The following is a 12,225-nucleotide window of genomic DNA, read 5'->3' on the forward strand; positions in this document are numbered from 1 at the left end:
AAATATACCATATGTATTTGCGCATTAACTCTTACTTATTAGTTAGTAGCCACTGTTATCGTGCAAGTCTTTTCAATCATACAATTGGCCACCAAGTTGAAGGTGGCTTTTGTATTTGTAACGTTCACCGACCGACAAAGGCAGACGAAGGACATACTACGGTCAAGGACAAAAGAAAAGAGAAACATAAATGATAAAAAATGAAAAGAAAAAGAAGGGAAGGGAAGTGTATTCCACAAAACTGTCAATACCTTCTTCTTCTTCTTCTTCTACTTCACCCCTACTGCTCATTCTCAGTTAATAGTGCAGAAATATTTCCAATAAAACTGGCAAAAGAGACAATTCAAGGATCCATAAAAAAAAATTGTTAGTCACTTCTCTTCTGACATCTTGTTTAGTAAGAGAAAAGCTGTACTAATTGGGTTGACTTGAGAGTCTAAATGGATATTGCTAATTGAATTAGCTCTATTGAGTTGGTTAAGCAATGAAGAGTACAATGAACTGGAAAAATAAAAGAGCAGAATCAGCTTTAAAAGGCGTTGCTTCTCGAAATTTGACCATATTTCTCTGTATTGTCTGCTTCTGTGCTGGAATGCTCTTCACCCACAGGTTCTTTCTTTCATCTATATATGCATTTCATTTCTGTTTTTGATTGGATTATGATGCTTTTGAATTTTATTGAAGTATTTGTCTTCCTATCTCAATCTTGCAGTTTATTACCCTCTTTGTCTCATTTGTGTGGCTATGCATGCGGCTAAAATGAAAATAAAAGGTTTAAAGTTATATTATTTTCAAAATATAGAGAGGTGTTATTATTTTTTAGACAAATTAGAAATGAAAGTATGTCACGTAAAATGAAACAAATGAAGCTTTTTGGTGTCTGTGTTTGTTATAGTTTGCTGATATGGATTATAATGGGTCTTTAGACTTTGTCTATATAATTTAGGAAATTATAGGTTCCATTTAGGCTATTGGTTTTAAGTGTTGAGATGAATACTGTAGCAATGCTTGTAATGATTTAATCTTAAAGTAACTTTGTGACTTTGTAAAATGCAAGTCAGTTGTTACGTTTATGCTTTTGTCCTTTGCATGAGGTTGTAGTTTCCTACTTGCACATGAACCGACAAAGGAGCCGATTGTGTGTATTGAGAATGTCCAAAAACAAAATCTGTTCTATTGTACATCCATTGTCGATTTCTTCACCGTTCAATGAAGCCGATTGCGTGGTATTGAGACTGATTAGAACCTGAAATTGCTAAAATCCGTTTTCCTCCCATTGCTTGCAAAACCGTTCTTGTTGCTGTTGGTCTCATCGCTGGTGCATTAGAAGGTAAGCTTATTTCTTAATGGACATTTTCTCTTCCGTGGTCTGACTAGTTGGAGGTGAATGCTTTTCAAGTTCAAGAAAATTTACTGATATGGGTGTTTAAAAACACCACAGCTGTCATTGTCGTTAGCCTAGATTTTTTGCCTCGTAACAGAGACTTTTTATTCCTTGATTTGAATATTGTGATGTCGAAGTTAGAATATTTTTTCCAGCTGTGCGCTTCTCCGTTGCAACTCTGTCCAATTTATTCTTTATGCCATGAGCATATGTGCGTTCACTGTTAATTGCGTTATTATGGTTGTAGAATGTGGAAAGTGCCTGAAGCTAAAAGCATATCAAGGACAACACAGGTTGATGATCAAAAGGTAGGGTTAGTGCGTGCGGACTGTGATCCTACAACTGTGAATTTCATGCAAGAAAAGTGGACAGCAATGTAATCTTAGGTACTCTGATATTCAAGCTTATTGGGAATTAATGACTTTGGTCTTGTTGTTTCTAGTGGAAGGATGTAAAAAGTGAATCCAAGGATATTCTTGGGGAAGTTTCAAAGACGGATCATGCTATACAGTAAGTTTCTTATGCTTGTTATTCGTAAATTTTATGAGGATCATTTTTTTCGATATAAGTATTGAAAAAGTAAGAGCTGCTTATCACTTTTTTATTTAATAAAATGCAGAACCCTGGATAAAACAATCTCAAATCTGGAGATGGAATTAGCTGCAGCGAGGGCGTTGCAGGATTCTATAATGAGTGGTTCTCCAATAACTCAAGATTTGAAGATCCCTGAATTAACCAAGAAGAGAAAATATCTCATGGTCATAGGGATAAACACTGCCTTTAGCAGCCGGAAAAGAAGAGACTCAGTTCGTGCTACCTGGATGCCACAAGGTTCTTGACACTTCATTAACAGTGTGTTCTGACTTATGTGTGCACATGTACTACAACGAGGTGCCTACTGAAAATTCTGTTATCGACTTGCGGTTAAGCAGGTGATAAGCTAAAGAAGCTTGAGGAGGAAAAATGCATTGTCATTCGGTTTGTAATAGGACACAGGTATGTGACTCAATTAGGTCTGATGTCCTTCAGATGTAGTTACCAAGCTTCATGTTGTAGCTGGTATTGGCCAATAATTTTCATTTTTTCATTCTTCTATTTGTTCTTTATTAGGGAGAGGCTACTCAGTGAAAATATTACGGCAAATTTACTACAGAGGTTTCTTTAAGGCATGTGTTGATGATTAAAAATGTAGTTCATAATTTCTTGTACTGTTCAGAATTCTATAATAATCAAAGATGTTAGATGGATTATTTGTATGTTTCTCCTATCTATTGTCAGGTTCTTGGTCTTTTATATATTACTCATTTAATTATCATTTCACCAGTGCAACATCAGGTGGCATTCTTGATAGAGCAATTGAAGCAGAAGAAAAGATGCATGGAGATTTCCTGAGGCTGGTAACGTTAATGCTTTCTTGTCGACTCCTGCCCCTCTTAAAAACAATGAAAAAGAGGAGACAGTTTGTTCCTCAAAAGCTGACATGTCAATTGAACTCCATTAGGAACATGTTGAGGGATACCTTGAACTATCAGCCAAGACAAAGAGCTATTTTACTACTGCTATGTCTCTCTGGGATGCAAATTTCTATGTCAAAGTTGATGACGATGTGCATGTAAATATTGGTAAATGCAGCCCTTATTGATTCTAAATACCATGCTTCTATTTCTACACGTGAAGTGTCTTTGCTTTCACGATTAACCTGCATGTATTCAAAACTTCAGGAGCGCTCGCGGCAAGTCTAACTAGACATCGCTCAAAACCCAGGGTATATATTGGTTGCATGAAGTCTGGTCCTGTCCTTGCGCAGAAGTAAGCAGAGAGGGTTTACTAGAATTTGTCTGTAAATGCACGCTGATGAGATTTCCTATACTTATTCCATTTTTGTCCTCCTTTTACTTGTAGGGGAGTGAGATATCATGAACCTGAGCATTGGAAATTTGGTGAGGACGGAAACAGGTATTTCCGACATGCAACAGGCCAGCTGTATGCCATCTCAAAAGATCTGGCCACCTATATATCTATAAACCGGTAAGCGTTTGTTGTTTTCTTATGGGCTTGGATCGTTTGTTGTTAATTAAATAAAGTATCATTTTCTGATCTTTAATAAGTTACCTAGGCATATTCTACATAAGTATGCTAACGAGGATGTAACATTGGGATCATGGTTCATTGGATTGGATGTGGAACATATAGATGACCGTAAATTGTGTTGTGGAACTCCACCTGGTAACAACTTCCAACTCCCTATTTCTCAGATGCAGTCAGCCCTATGATTCATGAAAATTATGACTTCTTAATCTGCATCGAGCATTGATGATTGTCAATTCAAGTGTCATCTGCTTATATCTGTTATTTATCTTTAAGATCAATAAGAAAGGGAGAGTCTGTTGATGATTATTCTGTGTTCAAAAGGGGTTTTATCATCAGCCTTAAAGTCGATGTTTGATATACGAGTCAGATATTCTCCAATAACACTATTGTCCATGATTTTGTGTAAACGAAAAGGGTTTCTTATATTAGAGTTCCTATGCCTCTTTCTTTCTTTTTTTCCCCTTGATATAGAGGTCGAGTTATATTGAACGTGGACATTGGGATTATTTCTGAACATGGTTGCCTGCACTTCCTGCTAAGAAATGACTGAAACTGTATACAGAAGTCTTCCAAATATGTTGCTTATTAAATATATTTTGAGAAATCGCATTTACTGATTTAGCTTTGCTTTTTTAAGTAAGCATATCTGGCGGATTCTTGAGTTGCTTCTCTGAGTATATCTCTGACCTAAGTTCTGTTCATAAATCTCCTTATCACCCTATTTTATCCAAGTTGTGGAGTTGTTTACACTTGTTTGATTATCTATATATTAACAGATTGTGAGTTGAAAGCTCAAGCAGGCAACATCTGTGTTGCTTCCTTTGATTGGAGCTGCAGTGGTATTTGCAAGTCTGTAGAGAGGATTAAGGAGGTTCATCGCCGTTGTGGGGAAGGTGAGAATGCTTTGTGGAGCACCATCTTCTGATATTTCCACATTTCTCCAATCTCTGGAGCCTGCATGTAAATTTTAAGGACTCTTTAAAATGTCTATCTCCAAGAAGTTCTCAGTTTGTAAAGTATGAACTGTACATCCATCAACATGTAAAGTCAAGTGTAAACAACCATTCTTTGTAGATCTTAGGAAACTGATAAATGTATACAGCTATATATCAACGAGCCTTTGCTGTTTTCATATTGTAGTAAAACTTCCTTGGATGACTTTCTAATTCTTATTTGCAGTGATCGGACATGATTATGGCACTTCATCTTTTGCCCCCCGTTGCTTGTCTCTTCTTACTTTCAGTTTTTATAACATGATATCTTGGTGTGAAACTAATTATATTATGGCCCATTATTTCATTGCATCCTCATTCATGAGATTGAAGTTGTCACAACAATATTATTTCTGAAATACATGACCTGCAAAGGAATGGAGTATTTCTTTTCATTTTCCTTACGAAATTATACTAATAATATACGGCACACAAGGGACTTTGTATATGGTCAAAATCATATGCCTCTGATTTATAGGCTCGAGGGTCCGTCATAGGCCCGAGATCGGGGGAGGTCGAGTTTGAGACCAGTGGACTAGAATCGAGCTCAAAGACAGAGTGCAATGCCCGGAGATAGGAGTACGAGGGATACTGGGGCCAAGTATGCTCGACCCCGAAATAGTACTGTTAAGAATTTGTAACGGAATGAGCTAGATTCCTGCCACATCCCCAAATATCATGGTGCAAATCCCGGAATAGGATTGTACGATTAAGCGGTTAGACAGCTGTATCAAGAATATTTCTTACTGTAAATAGAAATATACCTTATTTAGGGATTCCCCTATTATATAAAGGGGACCCCAATCATTTGTAAAGACACATAATCACTGAGAAAAGAATATACTCTCTACTTTTTGCTTACTATTCATCAGCATTGTCCTTTAGCTCTATTGCTCTTGCTTTACTTGTCTTACTTTATTGCTATTAATTTGTCTCGAGGTCACCATCTCGAGGTCAGTACTGTCAAGTAATATTGGTTTGATTCACTTGTCTTTTTCACTTCTACTTCATATTTCTTGATTATTAATTGGTATTGAACTAAATCACATATCTTTAAAACCACAAATCAAATCTAATTGTTACTCGTATTTTCGAGGTAAACAGTTTGGCATCCACCGTGGGGCTAAAGATAATAGTGATTGTTTCTTTACTGATCCTTATTACACGCGTTATTTTTACACTTTTTCTTGTCAAGAATTTTTGATTCTTAGGCTGAAACATGTCTAGCTCACAGAATGCACCTATTCATGACAATGAAGTGGCAAAAACAACAATTTAGGGTTCGGTGTACCACCAGTAAACCTTGGGGAAGTGCCAAACATGGAACCAGTTGATGCTAGTTCTCATATTGCTCTTAACGCGGATTTAGGCATAGACCCCGGAGGGAGTGAACGCAGGGAAGCCCGACCTGGTGACCAAGGAACACTAGGCGTGGGTGATGGAGGAATCAGCCTCCAAGTGATATTCGAAATGTTGCAAGCTCAACAGATCGCCATTGCTCAACTTCAAAGTCAAAATAAGATTTCGAGTGTAGCTGAACATGAAAACAATCGACGTGCTGAGCCAGCGCTAGAAAGGCCCGATGAAAGCGGCTCGGGGACTGACCCCACGATTATGAAGATGCTCGAAGAGCTCACTAAGAGGATTGAGTCCGGAGAAAAGAAAATTGAAGATAACGATAAGAAGGTGGAGACTTATAACTCCCGTATAGACCAGATACCCGGGGCGCCTCCAGTTTTGAAAGGATTAGATGCCAAAAAGTTCATACAAAAACTGTTTCCCAAAGTGCGGCTCCGATGCCCATTACTAAAAAATTTCGCATGCCCGACATACCCACATATAACGGGACGACCGACCCTAACGAGCATATTACTTCGTACACTTGTGGGATCAAAGGAAATGATTTGAATGACGCCGAGATTGAATTAGTCTTGTTGAAAAATTTCGGAGAAACATTGTTGAAAGGAGACATGATTTGGTACCACAACTTACCTCCTAACTCTATTGACTCATTTGCTATGTTAGCAGATGCCGTTGTGAAAGCACATGCCGGGGCCATAAAGGTGGCCACGAGGAAATCAGACGTCTTCAAGATAAAACAAAGGGACGATGAGATGTTGAGGAGTTCGTGTCCAGGTTTCAGATGGAAAGAATGGAAATACCACCGGTCTCCGATGACTGGCAGTACAGGCCTTTATGCAAGGTTTGAACGAACGGAGCTCGATTGCCTTTTGACAATTGAAGCAGAACTTGATCGAGTATCCAGCTGTGACGTGGTCAGATGTGCACAACCGATACCAATCAAAAATCAGGGTCGAGGAGGACCAGTTGGGAGCCCCCGAGGGATACGAACATGGAATCGAGATCGAACAGGGAACGGTATCAGCCATATGCCGATCGAAGGAACCTCGGTTCAGGTCGAAACGCTCCTCGGAACGATCGGGGTCAAAGTTCTCGGGGACTCATGAGTAAAAATGGATTCGATAAGCATACCGATCCCGCGGAGGCACCTCGGTTATCGGAGTACAACTTCAGCGTAGATGCATCAGGGATTGTGTCAGTTATAGGAAAAATCAAAGACACCAAGTGGCTCAGGCCTATATAGACCGATCCTTCAAAGGAACCCAAACTTGATGTGCAAGTATCATGGCACACATGGTCATAGAACAAAATATTGCAGGCAGCTAAGGGAAGAAGTGGCTCGTCTGTTCAACGAGGCCACCTTCGAGAATTTCTAAGTGACCGGGCTAAGAATCACTTCAAGGAGAGAGATGCAAGGAGAAATGAGCAAGAAGAACCACATGTAATCCACATGATCATTGGCGGAGTCGATGTCCCTCAACAACCTGTATTCAAACGAACCAAAGTGTCAATCACAAGAGAAAAATGGACTCGGAGCTATGTGCCCGAGGATGTCCTATCATTCTGTGACGAGGAAGCAGAAGACATATCTCAGCCCCATAACGACGCCCTAGTAATCTCTATCCTTTTAAATAAAATTCAAGTTAAACGTATTTTAGTGGATCTAGGTAGCTCAGCGTACATAATCAGATCGAGCGTTGTGGAGCAACTCGGCCTACAAGATCGGATTGTACCTGCATCCCGGTTCCTTAATGGCTTCAACATGGCAAGCAAAACGACAAAAGGAGAGATTATCTTGCCAATAAACGTTGCCGGGACCATAAAAGACACCAAGTTCCATGTCATCGAAGGTGACATGAGGTACAACGCACTCCTCGGGAGACCATGGATACACAACATGAGGGCAGTACCTTCAACTCTTCACCAGATGATGAAGTTCCCGACGGAGGAAGGAGTAAAAATAGTCTACGGAGAGAAACATGATGCAAAAGAGAGGTTTGCGATCGAGGAAGCGGTGCCGATACCAGAGTCCTTGACCTCGGAGAAATCGAGCACCAAAGGTAAGCGGGCGGCTAAATAGCAATCGCAGCCCCCGGCTTCAACGGAGTTGGAACAATAGGTAATCGAGGACGAAGAAGAGGTCTTCCTTACTCCTCGAACTTTCATCGTTCCCGAAGAGTCCGATGCAACCAAGTCCACTGCCGAGGAACCGGAGCAGATCGTACTTATCGAATACTTGCCCGAGAAAAAGGTATACCTGGGAACGAGATTGACCCCAAACTCAGGAAAAAACTCATTCAGTTTCTTATTAATAATATGGATTGCTTTGCTTGGTCCCATTTATATATGACAGGGATTCTACCGGAAATCACCACGCATCGGCTGAGCACCGATCCCAGGTTCAAACCGATGAAGCAGAAGAGGAGGCCTCAGTTCGAGGTAAAACATGCCTTCATAAATGACGAGGTAACCAAACTCCTTAAAATAGGATCCATTCGGGAGGTGAAATACCCCGAGTGGTTAGCCAACGTAGTTGTAGTTCCGAAAAAAGGAAACAAACTTAGAATGTGTGTAGACTATAAGGACTCGAATAAGGCATGTCCAAAGGATTCTTTCCTATTGCCAGACATCGATCATATGATCTATGCCAAGGCCGGCCACGAGTCTTAACTTTTCTCGATGCCTACTCCGGGTACAATCAAATTCAGATGAACCCGGAGGGCCAGGAAAAGACTTCATTTATTATTAAATTTGGACTTATTGTTGCAACTTAATGCGCTTCGGGCTTAAAAATGTAGGAGCTACGTACCAACGCCTAATTAACAAAATGTTCGAAGAACAAATAGGTAAAACAATGGAAGCCTATATTAATGATATGTTGGTTAAGTCCTTGCGCGCAGAGGACCATTTAATTCATTTGCAGGGAACATTCAAAATTTTGAGGCATTACAACACGAAGCTTAACCCGGAGAAATGTGCCTTCGAAGTTAGCTCGGGTAAGTTCCTCCGCTTTGTGGTGTCAAATCGGGGTATCGAAATCAACCCCGATAGGATCAAGGCTATCGAAGGTATCGTGATCATGGATAGTGTGCAAAGCCTAACATGGCAAATAGATGCTTTGGGTCGATTCATTTTGAGGTCGTCGGATCGGAATCACCGGATCGGAATCACCGGTTTTTCTCCTTGCTCAAAAAGAAAAAGGACTTCGTGTGGACCCCGGAATGTCATCAAGAACTAAAGCAATATCTGTCGAGCCTGCCTTTGCTTCATACCCCGAAGGTAGATGAAAAACAAGAAGCAGCACTTGTTCGAATGGCCGCGCAAAAGCAAAGGATCGAAGATACTATAATAGAAGGACCAACCTCCGGCATTTTAGAGTCGGGGACTTAGTTCTACGGAAAGTTACCCTCAATACTCGAGACCCGAACGAAGGAAATCTAGGCCCGAACTGGGAAGGACCATACCGAGTCCTCGGAGTGGTCGGCAAAGGATCTTACAAACTTAGCACGATGGAAGCGAACAACTGCCAAACAATCGGAACATATCGTTACTCAAACGATACTACTGCTAAGGTATGGTTTTATCCTTTTTGTACATTTAAGTTTAAAACTAACTCATTGCAGATTTTCGATCGAAGCTATCTAAGATGCCCTATTCGCACGAAGGCCTTAGGTTTTAAAGTATGCGTTGCACTCTTTTTCCCTTATATCAGATTTTGTCCCACATGGGTTTTTTCAGGCAAAGTTTTTAATGAGGCAACAATTATATTCTACCTAAGGAGGACTCAACAGTGTCCAAGGCTTCTTTTCGATCAACCTCGAATACTGGGAGGCATCACCCTCAGAGGTCATATTTTCGAGGAAAATACTTCACGCCTGAGAGGGCCTCGATAGGAAATCTTTGTAATGGGTCAAACGGCCAGATGAACCGTGTCCATATAGAATAGTCGAGCCTCGATGGCAACATGTACACATGTATCAATTATTTGAAGAAGCTTCCTGTTTAAATCAAAAACACTTTATGTCTCAAAGAAGTCTACTATTATCGAGCTCTACACTTATAATCCTACGGGAAACGGCGCAAGAGCCAAAGCATAAAAGCACCCTCGAATACTCGGGGACTGTCATCAACAGTTAATATATCCGAGTCACCAAAAACTCAGACTCATAAGACCTCGAAGAGGCGTCCCCTCGAGACAAAGCCAAGGCTGATATACTTGGGGACTAACTTTTCGAACAAGTTCGTAAAGTTACCGGGAAACAAGTTGATGTTCTAAACGTCAATACCGCACAAGAGGGGGGGGGGTGATTTGTGTGGTACCCAATTTTTGCTCTAGAAGAACCTGGTTCTTCTAGGTATACTGACTACTACTGTTTGCGGAATAATAAGTACATAAAATAAAGAACACGGAGATTTTTGTGTGGAAAACACCTGGCTCAAAAGGTGAAAAAACCACGACCTACTACTCAGTAGGATTTTCCCAAACTTCCACTAAAATCACTGAGCCAAAACAACATTTACAAAACTCTTTGTAAATCTAAGGATTAACTCTAATCCCGTTGTGGAACACAGCCTCAACTGTTGCGACAACTTCAAGTTAGCATATAACTTGAACACTCTAAGTACCTAATACAATTGCTTCTATGAAAGCTGAAAGGTACAATTTTAAACCACCTACTACAATTGAACTAGAATAAAAGAAAGACTGGAACTGATTCTTCTATCTCGTTCAAGTAGCTTCAGGAGTGCACACTCAAATCTCACATAAATTGCTTGCAAAATCACCTTGCTCTTTTGCTCTCAATTTAGTTTAACTTCTGCGTATGTGCAATACCTGTAAAAGAGAACAATCACCATCTTTTAATAGGTTAGTAATCTGAGTTTGATTGGGACTCAATTGCTGATCTTCTATCGTAGTTGAGTCCTTGAAGATCTCAAACTCCAACACTATCTTTATCCGCATTATGTTCTCTTCATGTAAGGAGACTTTCTCCCCTTATCCAATATGCAATATTTTCGATCAAATCAGGAGATATTGCTGCTTGATCAGTAGGACTTATCTCCTTCACGTGCATCTCACATGTATAGGTTGATCATGACTATGCTTCACAAGATGGACCTGGTCCATGACTGAGTTCATTTGTCATTCTTCAAAACTTCACCTGTTCTTGGGCCAACAAATTCCCCCTTTTTGATGATGAGAAACTTTGTGTGTTTTACTGATTCGAAACCTGTAAGAACTCAGATTAACCATCAACACTAAATTTTGAAAATTCACTTATCATCAAGGACCAAGTTAATTAGGTTATAAACATCACTTATTTCAGAATATGTAAAGCACAATATCTCTTCCCCCTTTTGGCATCATGAAAAAGTTTCATACACAATGTGAATCCCAGATTTTAATAAATACTCATGGCCAACTGGGGCAACTGCAAGTGCAATCATGGTGCAATCATCAGTAATCAACAACATATTTAAACTATCTAGGTCAGAATAATCATTGAACAAGAGAAAACATCAGTTGTCATTGATTGAGATATGTTGCCACCAACAATCTATAAAAAGAAAGAAAACATTCAACCATGATAAAAAAAAAAATAGAAAAGTCCCTAATTTGGGTCACTAGGGGTACTAGACAAGTTCAGGAGACAAAGGCTAGGAGTCCTAAGGCTTGGAAGAGCTGGAGGGTTGGGTTTGGAGAAGATTAAGCATGTTTTGAAGAATTCCATCATTCTTCTCCTTTTCTTTGGCAAGCTCAATTCTAAGACCATCCCTCTCAGTTTCCACTTCAACCACACGAGCCTTGAGCCTAGCAATTTCAGCATCCTTAGCTGCACATTCCTGAACCAAAGTCCTAACTTTGCTGTTGATGGGTGTCTTTAGAGATGAACCATGTTCAACTGTGATGGCATGGACTGGATAGTCACAGGCAAGAAGAGTTTTGATGCCAAAGTGTTCCTTGATCGAGGCCATTTCCCATTTCTTCAGAGGCACATTTAGCCTGTCCAGAACTGTGGTCAGTATGAAGCCATATGGAGTAGCATGAGCCTTGGAGCCATTTATACCCTGTCTAGCAATTTGACAATGAGGGCAGGCCAATTGATTTGCTTTCCTCTCTCCAAGCACTCCATAAGAACCAGGTCCATGTAGTTAGCAGTGTGCCTTCTCTCCTGTCTGGGCAATAAGCACTTGTTGACAAACTCAAACACAACCTTGTGCTCAAGCCTCATCTCACTTTTCTGCATAGCCCTGGCTTCATTTACTTCCTCTGAATCACAGAACCTCCTGGTGATTTCAAGGGCAGTAGGGAGGGAGTCCAGGCATGGCCACCTTTGCCTAGTATAGTCATCAAACCCTTCAGAGGGTATGTCCAGAATCTCTCCTAGTTTCTCT

At 40.2% G+C, this 12,225-nt stretch overlaps 1 protein-coding gene across 3 annotated transcripts; it reads left to right on the forward strand.

The window, feature by feature from the left end:
* On the forward strand, nt 207-5,059 carry LOC109228884 (probable beta-1,3-galactosyltransferase 4). 3 transcript variants are annotated; one of them, XM_019394132.1, is made up of 12 exons: nt 207-609; nt 1,632-1,692; nt 1,827-1,894; nt 2,004-2,215; nt 2,317-2,380; nt 2,709-2,781; nt 2,886-3,006; nt 3,106-3,193; nt 3,287-3,412; nt 3,501-3,610; nt 4,252-4,368; nt 4,946-5,059. In XM_019394132.1, the coding sequence occupies exons 1-12, from the start codon at nt 485-487 to the stop codon at nt 4,990-4,992; spliced, it is 1,212 nt and encodes a 403-aa protein (XP_019249677.1). In that variant the 5' UTR covers nt 207-484; the 3' UTR covers nt 4,993-5,059. The 3 variants fall into 3 exon arrangements, with proteins under 3 accessions (XP_019249677.1, XP_019249686.1, XP_019249694.1); XM_019394149.1 differs by lacking the exon at nt 207-609 and adding an exon at nt 815-1,330; XM_019394141.1 differs by lacking the exon at nt 4,946-5,059 and having other exon boundaries at nt 209-609; nt 4,252-4,604.

This window comes from Nicotiana attenuata, chromosome 1 (assembly GCF_001879085.1).
Source record: "Nicotiana attenuata strain UT chromosome 1, NIATTr2, whole genome shotgun sequence".
Taxonomy (NCBI): domain Eukaryota; kingdom Viridiplantae; phylum Streptophyta; class Magnoliopsida; order Solanales; family Solanaceae; genus Nicotiana; species Nicotiana attenuata.